Below are 21,060 nucleotides of genomic sequence, written 5' to 3'. Positions count from 1 at the left end.
AAATATGCTGGAGAGGAAGTAGATATATTAAAAACAATAAGGGCCCCAGCACAGAACCTTGTGGCACACCATAGGACAGGGACGTGGAAGATGACCTGTACTTAGAGACCGCCACAGAAAAGTATCGTTCATAGAGATACGAGGAGAACCACTCTAAGGCAGACCCAGATACACCAACCCAGTATTTCAGCCTTTCAAGCAAAATATAATGGTCAACGGTGTCAAAGGCTGACGTGAGGTCCAACATTAGGAGTACAGAACACTTTCCTGCATCGTTTTGCATAAGAATGTCATTGGAAACTCTAAGAAGGGCTGTTTCAGTAGAATGAGCTCTACGAAAGCCAGACTGGAATTTGTCAAAGATATTATGTTTGTCTAAGACTGCTGTAAGCTGCTTAGCCACAACCTTCTCTAGTATCTTAGCAATTAACGGTATTTTTGAGATTGGTCTGTAATTGCTAGTGAGAGATGGGTCCAGCATAGGCTTTTTTTAACAGGGGGTGTATAACAGCAGTTTTAAAATAAGAAGGGACTTTACCAGATCTCAGTGAGGTGTTAACTATGGTGAGCACACAGGGACCAATAGAGTGGAAGACATTTCTGAATAACGATGCGGGTAAAATGTCGAGTGAACAGGAGGATGCTTTTGTTGCATTAACTATTTTTTCCAGCTCTGATAGTGAGATGGGTAAAAAGCTTTCTAAAACGACAGGCCGAGCTGGCGTAGGAACTGACAATGCAGATGCTGATGGGGGCAATTTTTTCCTTACATTACTAATTTTTTCTAGAAAGAAAGAAAGAAATGTTTCACAGTCTTCATTAGAAGAAATAATGGCAGCAGGTGGAGCAGGAGTAATAATATCAGTAATAGTGTCAAATAATACCTTAGCATTACCTCTGCTCTTTGCAACCAGATGAGAAAAATAAGCAGCCCTCGCATCTCTAATTGCATTGTTAAAAGAGGCTAAAAGATCCTTTAAGTAAAGGAGATGAACATTTAAATGAGTTTTTCTCCATAAGCGCTCAGCTTTACGACAATCACGTTTTATGGAGCGGATGTTGTCGTTTAGCCAGGGTAAGGACTTGGAAACAGAAACGGGTCTCATTTTAACCGGACAGACTTCATCTAAAATCGAAAAACAATGGTTATTAAATAGATCTGTTAAGAAATCAACGCCGTTTTGCGGGGATAATGTTAAATTAAAAGCATCCGAGAAATTCTCCGCTGTGGAGGAATTTATGATGCGTGAGATAATTGTCCGGTGAACAGGAGACAAAGGCTCATGAAAAGACATGTTAAAAAGAATACAGTGATGATCAGAGATAAAAATGTCCTCAGAACAAATAGAATCAATATTCAAACCCAAAGTAAAAACAAGGTCCAGCGTGTGTCCTTTGTTATGTGTGGGGCCGAACACATGCTGGGTAAAATGAAAAGAATCCATAATGTTGATAAAACCTCTGGCAAAGAGGTCGGAGTCATCATCAACATGTATGTTAAAATCCCCAACTAAAAGCAGTCTGGACAACCTCATAGTAGAGGACAGGAAGTCGCTAAACTCCGATAAAAACAAGCTATTTGGGCCGGGTGGACGATACACCACAGCACAATAAAAAGGATCCTTACTTCCGATTTTAATAAGCTGTAATTCAAAGGAAAGAAAGTGTCCAACTTTCACTGAGCGGCAGTTGAAACGGCCCTGAAATGCCACCGCGAGACCTCCTCCACGACCAGATCCCCGAGGCTGGCTGATGACGGAATAGCCGTTCGGGCACATTTCAATGAGGGACGAATAGTCCAAGTCCCGCTGCCAGGTCTCGGTCAGAAATAAGAAGTCCAGTTTTTTAGAGGATATAAAATTGTTAAGAACGAACGATTTATTAGTCAATGATCGGGCATTATTTCTGCCTTCAGACAACAATTCTGACGGCTAAAGATCCAAACGAGACAGGCAAATAAATAAATAAATAAATAAATAAAACACACGCAGTGTCGACGGATACAGTGTTTGGAAGCGGAGCCCCTTCTCTTTTAAAATCTTCCTGATCGAGTTGTTTGCTTTGTGTTTAGTTAAATGTCACCGGGATAGTCGAAATACACACGTCTCCCTTTCAGCAATATTTCTTTCTTGGTCCACGCAGAAGGAGCAACAAGTCCTTGGTCTTGTATTCCAGAAACTGAGTCACGATAGACCCGGGGCTGGAGCCCGGTGGGGGCTGGAGCCCGGTGGGGGCTTGGGGCCGAGTGAGCGGTGGTACCGCTGTATGCCCAGATTGGTGTCAGAGAGGCGCAGTTCCTTCTTTATAAAATTCTCCATGAATTCGAGCATGTTGTCCCGTTCTTCACCCTCCGGTATCCCGTGAACACGTATGTTATTCCTGCGAAAGCGGGCTTCCAGGTTGGACAGACGTGTCTGGAGGTCCTCTTGTAACTGGACATGTCTTTAAGATCCACCTCAGTTACTCTCTGTTCGACCTCCTCCATCCTGCTTGTTACCTCTTTCCTGTCCGTGACCATTTCGTCGAGCCGTTGCCCCACTTCTTTCCTAAACTCCGACATTTCTGTTTTCACAAGTCCAGTCTTTTCCGCTATTTCTCTAAATTATCCTGGACGTCTCTCAGCTCAGCGAGAATGTTAGCTTCAATTGCCTCCATAGCTCTGTGTAGCTTTAGCTCACTAGCACCGTCAACTTCAACTTCCTCCGCACTTTCCTGCCAAATTCCTCTTGTCTTTCTCTCGTTCCTCCCTCCCCCGGCATACAACTATGAATATTGTTAGTTGTGTTATAACATTTTTCAAGGAGTAACCAGACCGCCCGGGAAGCTGAAAAATGATGCTGCAACCAGTTTCCTCACCCCCCGGTGGTGATGCTGTTCAAGGCTTTTCAAACCACTTGGAGGAGCAAATGTCCCATTTAAAAAAGAAGAGTACCCTTTAACTTTAGTCCCGCCTTCCTCCTGAATCAAATGCCAGCTCAGTTCTGCCTCCTGCACAGGTGCTTCAGCCTGCCTCCACCTCCACCTCCACCCCAAAGTATTTTTTGTCCGAGTGGTTTGAGAACTCTGTAAAGCCCGACAGACAGACTTGTTGGGAACCAGTTGGACTGACTGAGTGAACCAGCAGCTGCTGGATCAGACACCAGTGGAAATATTCACCGTGTGAAACCTTTGTCTGTTCTGTTCACGTCTGGCCTCAGGTTGAGCATAAACCTGTGAATGACTGGCAGGCGGCTCATGGCACGATGCTTGATGATGCAACATTGATCTGTTTGTTTCATTGCTGTGTTTCAAAAGCTCTTATTAAAGAACCAGAATCAACATGTTTGCACAACAACGATGACACCATCTGTTTACTGTAATAACAACATTCACATGCTACTGCTTAGACCTGCATTCACTCTAATGTCCAGCAGGGGGCGACTGCTCCGGTCTGATTGTACAGACGTCTGTAGGAAACGATCTGAAGGGTTTGTGGTCTCAGCTGCTGGGTTCACAGCTGATCAGTGAAAATGATCATCAGGACGATAAAAGCTTATTTGTACCGAGCGTGCAGCGCCGCCTGGTCAGCTCGCCTTCACTCTTCCTGCCAGGTCTCCAAATGTTTGAAACCTGAAAAACAACCTCAAACACCAATATGTGACATCACAGTGACCATCTCATATATACAGTCTGTGCGTGTGTGTACAGGTGTGTGAACCAAACATCATCCAGGAACATGAAGCTCACACACGTTGTTTATTCGCTGAATTTTAACCTTGACATTTATTCACAAACACAGCAACAGATTCACTGCACTGCTTAAACCTCAGGGTTAGGCTTCCTCTGTGGTATTAAAGTACTCACTATGCATACTCGCTGCACTATTACTGCAGCAGGCCCACGTCAGTGTGGCAGCAGTGTTCAGAGGCGGTCGGTATCCCATAATCCCCTCTCATGCACGCTCGGCTCTTGGGCTTCACGGGCGCCCGGTGCCGTTCAGGTCCCGTCTCTCCATTGTGTCTCGGATCCAGTTGAGGAAGTTGCCCAGTCGGGTGTAGACGCCGTACTTGCCACGGGCGGCACATTGCTCCCCCCAGCTGACGACCCCGGTCAGGAACCAGGTCCCCCTGTAGTTCACCACGAACGGCCCCCCGCTGTCCCCTCTGCAGGCGTCCTTACTGGCCTCCAGGTAACCTGCGCAGTACATGTTGTCTGTGATCACCTGCAGGAAACACAGGAGGGGCATTAGGGCGCCGTGGGAACGGCTGCGTCTATCGCTGACCCTGCTCTGGTTTGATTTGGTCGCAGACGCTCGAGTGAACGGCACACCTGAGACACACCTGTACACAAACAATGCTGACAGCAGAGCTGCTGTGCATCACGTTCAGGTGTCCACAGTCTGCTGAGTGCAGGATTCAGACACCTGTTCATCGAACAGTCCTTCCTGTGAGGACACGTGGACAGGTGTTATCGTACTCTACGACCTGTCGTTCAGCAGTGCTGCTCGCCGAAGCAGTTTCCTTTCATTCATGACTTTACTACTCTCAGTAATCAGATTACAGTTACTTTTAGAAAAGGTCATTACTTGTATTAAGTATGTGCAGCAGTCCCCTGCTAACATGCTAACCTGTGGACCTCCATCCAAAAACTGTCCAGCCCGTCGGTGTTCACCACGAACGTGGCGGTCCATCGACAGCGGGCGCACCAGGTAACCCTCTAAGTAGCCCCCCCCCCAGCAGCTTTCCTAACCGTCACCTGTTGCTGCTCTTTCTCAAACACTGAGTGTAGATCTGCAGGTCAGGCTCAGGCGCTCAGCTGATCACCTGCTCCGTGGTGCTGATGCAGTCTTTGTAGCCGACCACCGGGAGCGTCACCTTCCTCAGGAACCTCGAGGAGCGGCCCAGGTACTCGGTGGCCCCCCAGCCCGTCACCACGCCGTGGTTGTCCTCCTGGGCACACGGACACAGTCGGCGTCAGACGGGCCGAGTCAGCTGCAGCGCTCATCGTTTCCGATGAAATTACCTTCAGCAGGTGTTTGGAGAGGTGGGTGTCGGGGAGGCAGGCGGGGACCGCGGTGGGGCCCCTCTGAACAGGCCGGGTGAGATAGAGCAGAGCGAGGTCGCTGTCGAAGGTGAAGGCGTGGAAGTGAGGATGAACGATGACCTTCTGGATCTTTATCTGCTGCTCGCCCGGATCGGGGCGCTGCTTGTCGTAGTCGCCTGCAGACAGACACACAAACCCGGCTCACACACCTGCGCTCAGACTGAAGGGACGGCGGCGATGAACCGATGAATCCCTGCTGCAGCCAGCAGAGGGCACACACCTGTGTGTGGTTTTACAGATGTGCAGAAGCCCACACAGATGTGTGAACAGTGTCTGATTACAAAGTGACATGCGTGTTTACACGACGCCGCTCCACCGTAAACCGCCGGCCTCACCTATCGTAATGTGGTCCGCAGACTCTTCGAAGCAGTGAGCGGCAGAAACGACCCATCGGTCAGACACCAGAGTCCCCCCGCAGAAGCCGAAGCCGTCAGACCTGCGGATCAGAACCTGGACAGAAACGCTCGGCGTCAGCGCGTTCACACAGAACAAGGTTCTGCTTCGTTATCCCACTGATGCCTCCAAACCTGCCAGGGGCTCCCTCCTCGCCTCTCCAGGGATCCACCCACGACACGAGGCTGCATCTCGCTACGTCCTGCCCCTCCGCCGTCCGTCAGGTTCCCTCCTCTCCCTGTCGCGTTCGCTGTCCACGCCTCTGTTGGTCACTTGGTGTTCGCTCGCTCTGTGGTATAGTATCGCTTCCTGTTCCTGCTCAAACACAGTGGTGTTTCTGAGTAGCTTATTTGCTTAGCAGTTTAATTAACAACTTTTAAATACATTCTTTTTTCACAGTATAATAATCTTCACGTGCTTCATCCGAAGCACACTTTCTGTGTACTCACTACCTAATTTATAGTATTCAAGTATTCACTCACTGTCTCTGTACTGTTTCGCTAGCTTAGCTCGTAGCCGACCCGTTAGCACCATGGCTACTTCACCTGTCCCTTCTGCACTTTCTTGCTCATTGTGTCAGATGTTTAGTTACTCCTCGGCCTCCTTTAGCAGTAATGATATCTGTAACAAATGTAGCATATTTGCAGCTCTGGAGGCCAGGATTACTGATCTGGAGACTCGGCTTTGCACCCTGCTCTCACCCTTAGCTAGCCAGGCCCCTGTAGCTGGTGCAGCCGAAGATAGCGTAGGCCCCGCTAGCTGTTCCCCGGCAAATCCCAAGCAGCTGGGGAAAGAGGGCGGCTGGGTAACGGTGAGGAGGAAGCGTAGTCCTAAACAGAAGCCCCAGGTACACCACCAACCCGTTCATGTGTCTAACCGTTTTTCCCCACTCGGTGACACACCCGCTGGGGGTCAAACTCTGGTAATTGGTGATTCTGTTCTCAGACATGTGAAGCTAGAGACACCGGCAACCATAGTCAATTGTCTCCCAGGGGCCAGAGCAGGCGACATTGAAGGAAATTTAAAACTGCTGGCTAAGGGTAAACGTAAATTCAATAAAATCATAATTCACGTCGGCAGTAATGACACCCGGTTACGCCAATCGGAGGTCACTAAAATCAATATTGAATCGGTGTGCAACTTTGCCAAAACAATGTCGGACTCTGTAGTTTTCTCTGGTCCCCTCCCCAATCAGACCAGGAGTGACATGTTTAGCCGCATGTTCTCCTTAAATTGCTGGCTGTCTGAGTGGTGTCCCAGAAACGATGTGGGCTTCTTAGATAATTGGCAAACCTTCTGGAGGAAACCTGGTCTTGTTAGGAGAGACGGCATCCATCCCACTTTGGATGGAGCAGCTCTCATTTCTAGAAATATGGACAAATTTATTAAACCCCTCAAAACATGACTATCCAGAGTTGGGACCAGGAAGCAGAGTTGCAGTCTTACACGCCTCTCTGCAGCTTCTCTCCTCCTGCTACCCCCCCAAAAACCCATCTCCATAGAGACTGTGTCTGCTTCCAAAAAGACAAAAAACAAACTAAAAACCAGCAACAAACAACTTAAACATTTACAAAGAAAGAACAATACAGTATCCACATCTGAACCAAAGAGTAAAACAGTGAAATGTGGATTATTAAACATTAGGTCTCTCTCCTCCAAGTCCCTGTTAGTACATGACTTAATAATTGATCAACAAATTGATTTACTCTGCCTTACAGAAACCTGGTTGCAGCAGGATGATTATGTTAGTTTAAATGAATCAACACCCCCGAGTCATTCTAACTACCAGAAATCTCGAAGCACAGGTCGAGGGGGCGGTGTGGCTGCAATTTTTCACACCAGTCTATTAATTAATGAAAGACCAAGACAGACTTTTAATTCATTTGAAAGCCTGATGCTTAGCATTGTCCACCCCAGCTGTGAAACTCAGAAACCAGTCTTACTTGTTATCATCTATCGTCCACCTGGGCCTTACACAGAGTTTCTGTCTGATTTCTCAGACTTTATATCTAATTTAGTTCTGAGCTCAGATAAAATAATTATTGTGGGTGATTTTAACATCCATGTTGATGCTAAAAATGACAGCCTCAACATGGCATTTAATCTGTTGTTAGACTCAATTGGTTTCTCTCAAAATGTAAAAGAACCCACCCACCACTTTAATCACACTCTAGATCTTGTTTTAACATATGGCATAGAAACTGAACATTTAACAGTGTTTCCTGAAAACCCTCTCCTGTCTGATCATTTCTTGATAACATTTACATTTACAATAATTGATTACGCAGCAGTGGAGAGTGGACTTTATCAAAGTAGATGTCTTTCTGAAAGCGCTGTAACTAAGTTTAAGAATATAATCCAGCCTCTGTTATCATCGTCAATGCCCTGTACCAACACAGAGCAGAGCAGTTATCTGAACGCTACCCCAACAGAGGTCGATTATCTTGTTAATAATTTCACCTCCTCACTACGTACGACTCTGGATACTGTAGCTCCGGTGAAAACTAAGGTCTCTAATCAGAAGTACCTGACCCCGTGGTATAATTCTCAAACACGTACCCTAAAGCAGATGACTCGTAATCTGGAGAGGAAATGGCGTGTCACAAATTTAGAGGATCATCATTTAGCCTGGAGAAATAGTTTGTTGCTTTATAAGAAAGCCCTCCGCAAAGCCAGAACAGCTTACTACTCATCACTAATTGAAGAAAATAAGAACAACCCCAGGTTTCTCTTCAGCACTGTAGCCAGGCTGACAAAAAGTCAGAGCTCTTTTGAGCCAACCATCCCTTTAACGTTAACTAGTGATGACTTCATGAACTTCTTCACAAATAAAATTTTTATCATTAGAGAAAAAATTACCAATAATCATCCCACAGATGTAATATTATCTACAGCTACTCTTAGTTCCATTGATGTTAAGTTAGACTCTTTTTTTCCAATCGATCTTTCTGAGTTAACTTCAATAATTACTTCCTCCAAACCATCAACGTGTCTTTTAGACCCAATTCCTACAAAACTGCTCAAAGAAGTCCTGCCATTGATTAATTCTTCGATCTTATATATGATCAACCTATCTCTAATAATCGGCTATGTACCACAGGCCTTCAAGGTGGCTGCAGTTAAACCTTTACTCAAAAAGCCATCTCTAGACCCAACAGTCTTAGCTAATTATAGGCCAATCTCCAACCTTCCTTTCATATCAAAAATCCTTGAAAGAGTAGTTGTCAAACAGCTAAAAGATCATCTGCAGAGGAATGGTTTATTTGAAGAGTTTCAGTCAGGTTTCAGAGTTCATCACAGCACAGAAACAGCTTTAGTGAAGGTTACAAATGATCTTCTTATGGCCTCTGACAGTGGACTCATCTCTGTGCTTGTCCTTCTTGACCTTAGTGCAGCATTTGATACTGTTGACCATAATATCCTGTTAGAGCGATTAGAACAAGCTGTAGGTATTACAGGTATTGCACTGCAGTGGTTTGTATCATATCTATCTAATAGACTCCAATTTGTGCATGTAAATGGAGAGTCCTCTTCACACACTGAGGTTAATTATGGAGTTCCACAGGGTTCAGTGCTAGGACCAATTCTGTTTACATTATACATGCTTCCCCTAGGCAGCATCATTAGAAGACATAGCATACATTTACACTGCTATGCAGATGACACCCAGCTCTATCTGTCCATGAAGCCAGATAACACACACCAATTAGTTAAACTGCAGGAATGTCTTAAAGACATAAAGACTTGGATGGCCACTAACTTTCTGCTTCTTAACTCAGATAAAACTGAGGTCATTGTACTCGGCGCTGAAAAGCTTAGAAATATGGTATCTAACCAGATTCTTACTCTGGATGGCATTACCTTGGCCTCCAGTAACACTGTGAGGAACCTTGGAGTCATTTTTGACCAGGATATGTCCTTCAACGCACATATTAAACAAATATGTAAGACTGCGTTCTTCCATTTGCGCAACATCTCTAAAGTTAGAAATATCCTGTCTCAAAGTGACGCTGAAAAACTAGTTCATGCATTTATTACTTCCAGGCTGGACTACTGCAATTCATTACTATCAGGATGTCCAAAAAACTCACTGAAAAGCCTTCAGTTAATCCAAAATGCTGCAGCAAGAGTACTGACAGGGACTAGAAAGAGAGAGCATATTTCTCCTGTTTTGGCTTCCCTTCATTGGCTTCCTGTTAAATCCAGAATTGAATTCAAAATCCTGCTCCTCACATACAAGGTCTTAAATAATCAGGCCCCATCCTATCTTAATGAACTTGTAGTACCATATTACTCTATTAGAGCACTTCGCTCCCACTCTGCAGGCCTACTTGTTGTTCCTAGAGTATTTAAAAGTAGAATGGGAGGGAGAGCCTTCAGTTTTCAGGCCCCTCTTCTGTGGAACCAGCTTCCAGTTTGGATTCGGGAGACAGACACTATCTCTACTTTCAAGATTAGGCTTAAAACTTTCCTTTTTGCTAAAGCATATAGTTAGGGCTGGACCAGGTGACCCTGAATCCTCCCTTAGTTATGCTGCAATAGATGTAGGCTGCCGGGGGATTCCCATGATGCATTGAGTTTTTCCTTTCCAGTCACCTTTCTCACTCACTATGTGTTAATAGACCTCTCTGCATTGAATCATATCTGTTATTAATCTCTGTCTCTCTTCCACAGCATGTCTTTTATCCTGTCTTCCTTCTCTCACCCCAACCAATCACAGCAGATGGCCCCGCCCCTCCCTGAGCCTGGTTCTGCCGGAGGTTTCTTCCTGTTAAAAGGGAGTTTTTCCTTCCCACTGTCGCCAAAGTGCTTGCTCATAGGGGGTCATATGATTGTTGGGCTTTTCTCTGTATCTATGAAGCGCCTTGAGGCGACATTTGTTGTGATTTGGCGCTATATAAATAAAATTGAATTGAATTGAATTGAATTGAATTGAATAATAATAATAATAATAATAAGAAGAAGAAGAAGAAGAAGAATAGGTTTGATGAATAAGGTGCCCTTAATAAAAAATCAACTGAATAATAAAAAGTGTGCTACTGTATAGTCACATTTAATTACTATAAATGTCAAATAATGATTTATTTCAAGTATAAAACCCAGGGATGAAAGACGTTTAAATAACAGTAATTAATATGCAGTAGTAAGCCTCTAATGTGATGATACAAGTGAATTTATTCTGTTAATGCCACACCCTAAAGACAGAAGTGGGTGTGGTTTGCATGTCCTTCTCTCTATTAAAGGTGAGAAGCAAAGCCATCCAAACTTATCTGTTTGAGGTTCCTTTTTTCAGCTAAAACTGAAGCCATAAGGAGACAGTGTGCTAAGTGAAGACAAGAGGATGTCAAAGGAAAGGTAAAGTACTATTAGACTCAAACCATTGCAAAACCATTTTTTAGCCTTTTCAAAAAAAAAAGAAGAAAAAGCTAGCTTAAGTATGTAAGAACGAGATAGTTTTGCACTGTGCTTTTCCCCCCTCAATAGTAGGCTTACACAGACCAACTTTAATGTATTGTCTTTATTTGTTTTGCACATGCTGTACCATAGTATGTCAAAATAGAGCAATGAATGTGGTTTGCATGGAAGTGTGTGACTAAGTCTGTTAAAATATGTTACAATATATCATTTTAATGTTCAGACATTTAACATTCCTGGATATGTGGAAGAAGATGGGTGGATGGATGTTAAAATATTAAATACTGGCTTTAAAGAAAAAGCTTGCAGTTTTGCACAGCCAGCAAAACTGCAAGACATTAGCAACACACACATTTACATGGCATTGCAATAAATAATAACATTGGTATAGGTTAAGATCTGGTGGTAAAAACGTTTTATTATATTCTACTTTTATGTTCTGCGTATATGTGTGCCCTGTGTCAAGTGAAATAGTATGATATGCCTGGCTTCCTCTCTTTAAATATTGACCTCCACAGCTCCCTCACACAATAAGCCCTTTCTAACAAAGGCTCTTTAACAAGAGTTCGTTTTTCTATCAAAAACATGCTGACATTGTTGCCCTGTCATTTTTCTGAATTGTCTGTCCTTTGTTTATAAATTAGGACAGTGTCCCCCACTGAACCCAACAGTTATTGGCATAGAAATTATACACTGAATATTTTTATGTATAAAGACACATAAATGTTGAGAAAAATCCTCTCCAAATGGTTTAGTTTTCAGGTTCACATCTTTTATGAGTTATAGTGTCATTTGCGGTAACAGCAGGTAACACGTTTCAGAGGAAAGTACTAAAAATTCGCCACCTGCTTAGCACCATATAGCTGAGGAAAGAACAAACAGTTCTCTTGAGAATATATGGAGACCAAACAATCACAAAAAAAGGTGAGGTCGAGGTGAAAGTAAATGTAGACCATTCCTGACAATATGCATCAATGGACTGCATTGCTGTGTTAACTGCTGATTTCTGCTGGCCAGTAAGTGGATAGAATTACAATTGCACTGTCATTATATTCCCTTTGAGCGTATATATTTACTAAACATGTTTAAATCTGCATCAACAGTTGAGTGCAGACATTAATCTACAGGTAATATTTGTTTTACAGAGAAGACTTCCAGGAGGCCTTATGCCACTGCACCACAGACACCCTTGCCTACCATCAAGTGATCAAATTCTGTGAGGAGTTCTATGAATGGAAGAAGGCAAGAGAGGAGGAAATTGAAACTATGCTGGGCATCAAAGACGAAGCTGATAAAATTAAGATGACCTTTCTTGAGTTTATGAAGTCCAAATTAAGCCAGAAGACGGCAGACAGCCAGTGTGCAGAGCCGCAGAAGAAGCTGGCCAAAGAGTTAATGAAGACTCATGAGGGTCTGGAGAAGCTCAGTTTTTTCCTGGATGCAGTGGAAAAGCTGGCGGTGACTTCACTGGATGCAATCTCAGAGAACCAACAGTTTCACCTGTCTAAAGAAATCAGACCTGAAGATGCCCAGCTTGTCAATGCTGCTGCCTGCCTATTACACCCTCTGCTTCTGGAACTTAAAGGAGATGCAAAAACTCTTGACGTTCTGGCATGTTTTGAAGTTCCCAAACTTGACAATGTGGAAGAGATGAAAAATCAGCTGGACAGATACATACAGACTGCAGAGAAATTCTTTGAATGCTTGGGGAAAAGGTAAATTGACATTTATTGAAGAACATAGTTGTTTTGTTTTCCTTAAAGACAATACACCCAGAAGCAAAAACATCTAAGAGAGCAAATATAACTTTTTTTGCAGCTTCATCAGTCAATCTGGTCTTAAGATGAAAATTGTAAATGACCAGAATAGGCTCCAACACATGCTTGATCACATTAATCAGACTGAAAAAATCAGGTAAGAAATGCCCCCACACACCGGTCTTATCCTTCAGGACCATAGCTATACCAAGTGGTAGCAACATCAGGAGGAAGGAGCATGAAAAGCTCAAGAAATGCGTAGGGCTGAGAGAGGAGCTAGAGAAGATGTGGACATAGGCTCAAGTTGGCAAACACATCGAACACCATCTTAATTTTTTATTATTTTTACCATAGTATTTTTAGATACCCACAAATGAAATACGCAAAATGAGAAGTTTTATATTAAATATATTTACTACCAAGTTCCTTAAGGAAGCAAATTCATAGGTATATTGGTATATTTAGTTTAATGAAATAATTATGTTTCTTATTTTAGTAAGACATAGTAGAAGCAAATTCAGACTAGGAGTTAGACTAGAAGTATTTGTCTACAAGAAAACAGGATTCATACAACTAATGATGACGATGACAACAACAACAAAGCAAAAAAAACCAAAAGTTCATTTAAATGGCACTTTTAAAAACCACCATTACAGTGAGCTTCCCTGAAATAATGAAACAAAGAACAAATTAAGAGGAAATTATAGATCAATTAAACTAGGCTGTGTAAGACTCGGTGCAATGTCAAAATCAAAATAAGATACCATTTGATTCCCAAGGCACAATTTCTCTTTGACTGTATCAAGGAGGCTTAGTGCCAAAATCTGAACAGTGATTAAAACAAGATGGAAGTGAAAGTAAAGCAAAGATCCGAACAGGTTACAGATGGCCTGGATGACAATCCTGCAAAATGACAACGTAAAACACTATATGTCACTGATGGTTTCTCATCTTTTTCTGGTGCCCCCAAGTGGTGCTTTGTTTACATTTATTGTATGTATTTTAATCACTTCCACTATAACATCAACACAAACAGCTAAGTACAATAATCTACACACAATATTGTTTTGTCACACAGAAATAAGGCCTTATGCTACTCCAAAGACACCCTCACCTTGGTTGAAAAAGTCTACAAATTCTGTGAGGGGTTCTCTGAATGGAAGAATGAAAGGGAGGAAGAAATTAAAACTATGCTAGATATCAAAACAGGGCTGACAAACTCAACATGACCTTCAGCCATGTCACACAATCAGAAGAGAAAGGTAAAGCTTTTCTTGAGTTTATGAACAGTAAACTACCCAAGATGACAGAAAACAGCAGGTACGGAGAGCTGGAGAAGGAACTGGAAAAAGTGATAACAAAGACTCTTGAAAGCCTGGAGAATCTCAGCTGCTTCCTAGATGCAGTGGTGAGGCTAGCTGTGACCTCACTGCAAGTTTTCACAGAGAAGCAGCTGTTACACCTGCCTGAAGAAATCAACCTTGAATATGTTCAGATTTTCATTGCTGCTGCCCGCCTATTCTGCCCTCTGCTTCTGGTGTTTAAAACAGAGGCAAAAGTCTTTTTCATTCCCAAACTTCAAAATGTGGAAGTGCTGGCCTATCAGCTGGACAGATACATACAGACTGCAGAGAAATTCTGTGAGTGCTTGGGGAAAAGGTAAACTGACATTTAAAACACATTTTTTCTTTAATAAGATTGACAGAAATAAAAACATTCATGATGGGAAATGTAATTTATTTTCCACAGCTTCATCAGGAAATCTCACTTTAGGATGAAAATTGTGGATGACCAGAAAATGTTCCAACATCTGCCTGATGAAGTTAATCAACTTGATGAAATCAGGTGAGATTAACCTAAGTGTACAGATCTGATCTATTCTTATTCAAAACATTAATATAACTTTAATTTTGTCATCATCAGGATGGACCCAAACCTACGAATGGTGTTCTTGTTCCGGGAAGTTTGCTGTTCCAGATTCATTGAGGAGTTCAAAAAGCGAAAGTCGGAAATGCTGGAGTTTCTAAATGAGCTGCAAGGGTGTGCTGTCCAGCTAGAAAAGATGAATAAGGGGGCAAAAATTTCCAGTGTGGCAGGCAGCTCGGTGGGGGCAGTTGGAGGTGCGCTGTCCATTGCTGGTTTGGCCTTAGCTCCTGTAACAGCAGGAGTGTCTCTAGCTTTAAAAATTACTGGGGCTGGGCTGGGAGTCACCAGTGCAGTCAACAGTGTTGTGACCACTGGAACAGAAATTGGAGTTAAAGCTACTCAAAAAAAGAGAGCCAATGAAATTTTGCAAAATTTCATGAAGGGTTTACAAAGTTTCCATGATTGTCTGGAGGGTGTGGCCAGTCAACCAGTCTGCAATGTAAAAGTAAGTAAGTCAGAAGTGGCCATAGGGGTAAGCAAGATTGCAGCTAAAGCAGGTACTTTTGGAAAGGGTATTGATTCCTTTGTTGATGCTGCTTCTGCTGTTAAGATGTTACAAAGGGAAGAGCAGATCATCTCAAGTGCTGGTAAAGTTTTGGCTCAAGAAGGAAAAACATTACGTAATGTACCCAGAGTAGCCTCAGATGTCCCAGAAATGGGGATAGGCACTGCTCAGGCAGCAGTCAAAGGGCCTCTTGCTCTCTCTAAAACAATGAGGGGTCTTTTCATTGCAGGTAATGCAATTTTCCTCGTCATGGATCTCTTCTTCATCTGTAAAGACAGCGTTAGTTTGGCTAAAGGCAACAACACTGAAGTCTCAGAATTAATCAAAGCCCGAGCTGAACTTTGGCGTTCAGAGTTTGACTCATGGCAGAAAATCCATGATTCTCTGGATGAAGGCCTGAGGACATTAGAGCGGGGGAAAAAGCAGGATCCTGGTTACGTAGGACAAAGATCTAGCTCTCCAGAGAAAAATAAATAATCTGATGAAAATTAAAAGTAAGCTGCTAATCCGTCACAGGCCTAAGACAGAGAAGACGGGCAACCATGCATATTTACATGAAGCTAACCTAACAAGTTAACCTAACTGTATTCCCATGCTTCCCCTTAGTATATAATGCGTTATATAAATATTAAAGCGATACATTTGATCAATAACATTAATGAAATGAAAAGCTACTTTAACACCACTAATGAATTTTCTCCTCTTAGTCATTGCGTGGTTTTTTTTATGTAAATCAGGGGCAATCAACACTAGCACTTTTCTAGTGAAATCTAAAAGTAGACTAATTTAAAAAAGCCAAAGCAATCTCTTTCTTTTAATCTCAAACAGTGTTCTGTCATAAAGCTTCTCATGTGTTTGTGTCCATACCTTAGATTACATCAGTCTTGTGGCCACAGTTGACTATTGTTTGTGGAAGCAGGTTAAATCACTAGGATTCCCTGGGACTCTGTGTGGAGTCTGTGTTTTGAGACATGTCCATATCTTCTTAATGGTGGTTTGAGCTTGTCAAGCTGAGAGACCAGCAGCTTCTTCTGGTTGTTTGGACAGGTGCACTGTGGAAAAAGCAATGTGTCCTTTTGCCACGTGTGGCTCTAAAAACATTTAAGTGTAAACGGTGCTAGAGGACTTTCAGAATAACATCTCTTGGAAACCACTTGATTGATAAATGTGTAATGTGAGTTTAACCAGCTGTTGCTAATATACTACCTTCAATTTATAAAGATATTCAATATCCTTTCAAAAAGTGAAGTTGTTGGCATGTGTTTCTGAGCACATCAACACCTATTTTGTTTTTTCAGATTATGGTCCTCAGAGGACAGTTGCTAGAAGAAGATGATTTCATAAGCAGTAATATTGATCTATGTCATATTGAATTGAAATTGAATTGAATTGAAAGCCTTTGTTGTCATTATACACAGTATAACGAGATTAGAAACAGCTCTATAAAAGTGCACATGTGCTTTAGCACATTATAAAAACGATACAATAATTTAACTATAAACTTAATATAAATATATATACACAGTACAGTACTGGATGACAGAGACAGGCAGGCAGAGCACTGATGATATTTCAGTGCAGATTTTTTTGTGCAAGTTTGAGTTGAGTATGGTGATGGCTTTGGGGAAGAAGCTATTCCTGAGTCTGTTTGTTCTGGCCTGTATGGATCTGAAGCACCTGCCAGAAGGCAGTAGGTTGAAAAGATGGTAGGAACAAGTTTTCTACATTATATATAATTTTATGTTTGATACTTTAGGTACTGTTTTAGAGGGGGGGGGGGGGGGGGGGGGTTCATTTTGTTGCTACTTTTAACTCTGTTAATGATCCAACCACTCATCAGTATCAGCTAATAGTAAATATTTAGATGACAACTGTAGACATAATAATATTTCACCGTGCAGAGGCTACAGGAGGCTGTCAAGTTATGTAAGAATAAAAGACAGGCAGCAGAAAATCAAATGCTTTAATCTGGCCCATTTTGACTTATTCCTCAGTTGAGTTTTGTTGGTCCTACCTAATCAGTCAAGGGGTATTTTATCCTCAGAGTTCATTTGTGGGAAAAAGAAAGAAGTCCAAAATCACTGAAAGTATTGAATGTTTGTGCAGGCCAGAGGGTGATGGAGGAGGCAGCAGGAGACCATGAACTAAACCTGTTGGATTTTCTTTTTCTTTTCTTTTTTTAGCTCATTTGTTTTCTCCAGGGTGACTTTCTTCATTACACTCCCCATTCTCTTCTGTTGTTTTACTGGAGTTTGACTTCAAGTAGAGGTCAGATGTTTTAAAAATAAAAATTTCTTTCAGTTTGGTGACATAAAACGTTCTCTCAGCAAACAAGAATACTTGTTCACAAAACTGCCTTAACATGTAAGATTATGTTCACCATTTTGTTTATTTTTTTCATTTTCACTTGTTTTGTTTGAATTTTAAACTGCAAACTGTAAAATATATGATAAAAATAATAAATGATGAGAAGCTGAATCACATCTATGCTTAGATTCTTTTTAGGTGTTTGTAGTTTATAGGCTCTATTAAGAACATGCTTAGCTTTCTCTGCAAATGTATTTGTTAATTCTTTTAACTTACATCTCATTATATTGCTTATGAGTTTGGTGAGAGAGAAGGGCTGAATTTTAATTAATTTACATCAAAAAGTCAGAAGTAAAATAATATGTAACCTTTTTTCTTTTTTTTACAAATTCTGATTTTATAGTTAAGAAAGAGAATTACTTTGACTTCTGTAAAATGCAATCTATAATTGTTTTTAATCAAATTCAATTAAATTGAAGAGATCAATTTGAAAGTGAGTGCGTCTTTGATTGAGTGAGTTTTATTAAGGCCATCTATGTCAATCTCACATATATTAAAAAAGACACTACTTTCAAAAAACATGCCCATGAGATAGACAATATATAAGAAAAAATATACGCATACTACTGCAAAATGTAACACAAAATACATAAATTGAAAAAAAAAAAATTTCTAACTGCAATAAAAAAAGTAGCACAATCAAGTGAGATTGTGCAGATTGTTTCAAATATGAATATGAATATATGAGCTACTGCCTGGAGTTTGTGTTACATTATAGTTTTAGTCTCAATAATATTTAAAGAAAAAAACAAAACAAATACTGTAAATATTTATTTTTGATGTTTAAGTTAGATGAAAAAGTTAGATGTTTAAGAGCATAATCAATATTTTATATTAAAACTCCATGATTATGATGAAGAAATTTAAAATAATATTGAAATTTAAATCTGTGAATAAAATAACAGGAATGAGTCTGATTACTCTGACAAATGGCTTGAAAAAAGCGATAGGTGATGTGGAGCTAGCTAAGGTGCTCCAAGACAGGAGTTTATTCATTAAATGTGAAGGTTAAATCATTATAAACATTAATCAGAGCAAAAAGATAAATTACAGTACACTTACAAATGCAGGCTCTAGGAAGCCGGGAAGGCTGAGCAAAATAAATACGTTTTTAATCGAGATTTAAAAGATGGAAATGAATCAGACGCGCGAATAGCTTGATGGAGATTATTTCAGAGGTAGGGTGCAACAGCGGCGAATGTGTGGTCACCTTTGGTCTTAAGCTGAGATCTAGGTTGTACCAGGACCATTTGGCCTGCTGATCTATGCGCTCTCCTAGGGGTATAAAAGCTGAGGAGATCAGTAAATAGCTGGGCGCGGTGCTATTTATGATTTTAAAAGTGAGCAATAAGATTCTAAAATCAATGCGATTTTTAATGGGGAGCCAGAGCAGGTCGGAAAGAACTGGAGTAATAGACTCAAACCTGCCAGTTCCAGTTAAGAGACGCGCAGCCGCATTTTGAATGAGCTGCAGTTTGTGAACGAGGGCAGAATGGAGACCAGTATAAAGGAAATTACAGTAATCTAATCTGGATGTCACAAGGATTAGATCCTGATTAGACTCTTCAACCTCAGAGTATTTTCAGTGTTTTGCAGGTCTTGTTGCTGTCTAAGAGAGATGATGTAGTAGTTAGAAATAACATTATATGATATAGACACCAGACTTTACAGAAAAATGAACGAGCCCTATTTATGGCAGTAATGAAGTACACAGAAGAATAAAATAAATAAAGCCAGACACATTTATAGTTTTCACTCTTTTTCAATCTAACTCAATATTGTGCTAACTTTTGAATAAAGCAAACATTTACATATGTCATGAATGTTGGACATTTTCAGCCCGTACAGCACAGGATTAAAGAGCGGCTGACACATAAGCCAGTACAGTGATATCAAAATACGCAGCACATTTGGTACAGTGTTCATATTAAATCTGCTCTGTAGTATTTCAAAGCAGCCGCTGCAAGAGAAGTTGAGCAGAGAAGCGAGGTGAGGCGTGCAGGTGCTGACGGCTTTCTGTCGCATCTGTTTGGATCCAGAAAAACAGACTTTCAGGATCCTCATGTAGGTGAAAAAGATTAACGTGAGAGGCAGAAAAATGGTGAATGCTGTGCTGATCAGTCCATAGATGTTATTGAGTGTGGTGTCAGAACAGGTTTAACAATGGCATAGTTGTCACAGTACACTTTGTTAATGATGTTCCCACACAGCTGCAGAGGTGAGCTCAGAGAAACCGCCACAGCAACCACCAACAAAGCACAGATCCACGACACAGCGATGAGCACAGAAAATGTGTTGGATGTCATTCGTGTGTGATACTGCAGAGGACAGCAGATGGCAAGATATCTGTCATAAGACATGACGGCTAAGTTATAAAACTCTACACTTCCATACGAGTACAGACAGAAGATCTGCAGGAAGCACAGAGGAGCAGAAACAGTGTGAACATCAGAGAGGATCTGAAGCAGGAGGAACGGAAACAGCCCCGTGCTACCATACAGCTCATTCACAAACAGGCTGCACAGAAACATGTACATAGGTTCATGTAAGCTTCTGTTCACACAGATAACCACAATCAGCAGGACGTTGGCGCAAATTATTAAAGAATATAAAGACAAGAGAAGCAAGAAAAACAAGTATTTTGTAGGCCCGGCATCAAAGTAGGCACCAAGGATGAAGTATGAGCCCTCTGTGAAGTTTATCATGATGCTCTAATTGTTCATCAAACAGTCTTAACACTCATTTTGTTACATATATGAATGTTAATTAACACAATTCACAAATGGTAAATGGACTGATTCTTATATAGCGCTTTTCTACTCTCTCGGAGCACTCAAAGCGCTCTATACAACACGCCACATTCACCCAATCACACACATTCTCACAAGCACTTTATCTATACTTAGTGCTATCTAATTACATTCACACACATTCATACTCCGATGGACGCATCGGAGAGCAACTTGGGGTTAGTATCTTGCCCAAGGATACTTGATATGCAGATTGGAGGAGCCAAGGATCGAACCACCAACCTTCCGATCAGTAGGTGACCTGCTCTACCTCCTGAGCTACAGCCACCCATAGCAAGCATCAATACAACACATTAAATGCAGATGAATCATATTTAGTCACTGACATAAAAAACATTATATTCAACATATAAAATCCTTTGTGTGAAACAGGGTAGCAGCATGTAAATCATACACACACCCTCAGACTCTGCTTCTTTAAACCATTCAGCTCAGCGGACATCACAGCAGCAGACTGATCTCATTATGAAAACTCCTGATTGGCTGCATGAGTCAGAGGAAACCTGACAGGACCTGCAGGACAAAGATCATATGTGTCGTGACAGGTTTCCTGTATGACAGTGGGCCTTTAAAAGAGTCATAAACTTCAATCAAAATTTGGTTTAGTTGCTGTTTATAATCATGTGTACTTGTGTGTTTTCAGAGTTCTGCAGCAAACACTGCTCCCCTTTAGATGACAGCAGATTAACAACTTGTAACGGCGGTCTGGCGAGGAAGGAGCAGCTAGCAGGTCCAGCAGGCATGTGGTGTGGAGGTTAGCCTGCAACTCAGAGGCCAGTCAGTTAAACAGAACAACAGACCTTTA

At 41.6% G+C, this 21,060-nt stretch overlaps 2 protein-coding genes and 1 pseudogene across 2 annotated transcripts; 1 reads left to right on the top strand and 2 right to left on the bottom strand.

Annotated features, from left to right (window-relative positions):
• Window positions 1–3,947: 3,947 nt before the first annotated feature.
• On the bottom strand, window positions 3,948–5,703 carry LOC148099717 (coagulation factor X-like). Its single transcript, XM_087851774.1, has 5 exons — window positions 5,610–5,703; window positions 5,418–5,532; window positions 5,002–5,198; window positions 4,803–4,928; window positions 3,948–4,201 (listed from the first exon to the last, which is right to left on the bottom strand). The coding sequence occupies exons 1-5, from the start codon at window positions 5,664–5,666 to the stop codon at window positions 3,956–3,958; spliced, it is 741 nt and encodes a 246-aa protein (XP_087707900.1). The 5' UTR covers window positions 5,667–5,703; the 3' UTR covers window positions 3,948–3,955.
• Window positions 5,704–10,816: 5,113 nt separating this feature from the next.
• Window positions 10,817–15,555, top strand: LOC118453456 (uncharacterized). The gene is made up of 4 exons (XM_087851701.1): window positions 10,817–10,830; window positions 12,036–12,172; window positions 13,853–14,306; window positions 14,571–15,555. The coding sequence occupies exons 1-4, from the start codon at window positions 10,817–10,819 to the stop codon at window positions 15,553–15,555; spliced, it is 1,590 nt and encodes a 529-aa protein (XP_087707827.1).
• Window positions 15,556–19,212: 3,657 nt separating this feature from the next.
• LOC148099716 (olfactory receptor 11A1-like) lies at window positions 19,213–20,150 on the bottom strand (annotated as a pseudogene).
• Between the last annotated feature and the right edge of the window lie 910 nt (window positions 20,151–21,060).

This window comes from Neolamprologus brichardi, chromosome 14 (assembly GCF_056152115.1).
Source record: "Neolamprologus brichardi isolate AB-2024 chromosome 14, ASM5615211v1, whole genome shotgun sequence".
Classification (NCBI taxonomy): domain Eukaryota; kingdom Metazoa; phylum Chordata; class Actinopteri; order Cichliformes; family Cichlidae; genus Neolamprologus; species Neolamprologus brichardi.
The sequence above is the reverse complement of the archived record's forward strand: the minus strand, read 5'-3'. Positions and strand labels throughout refer to the sequence as shown.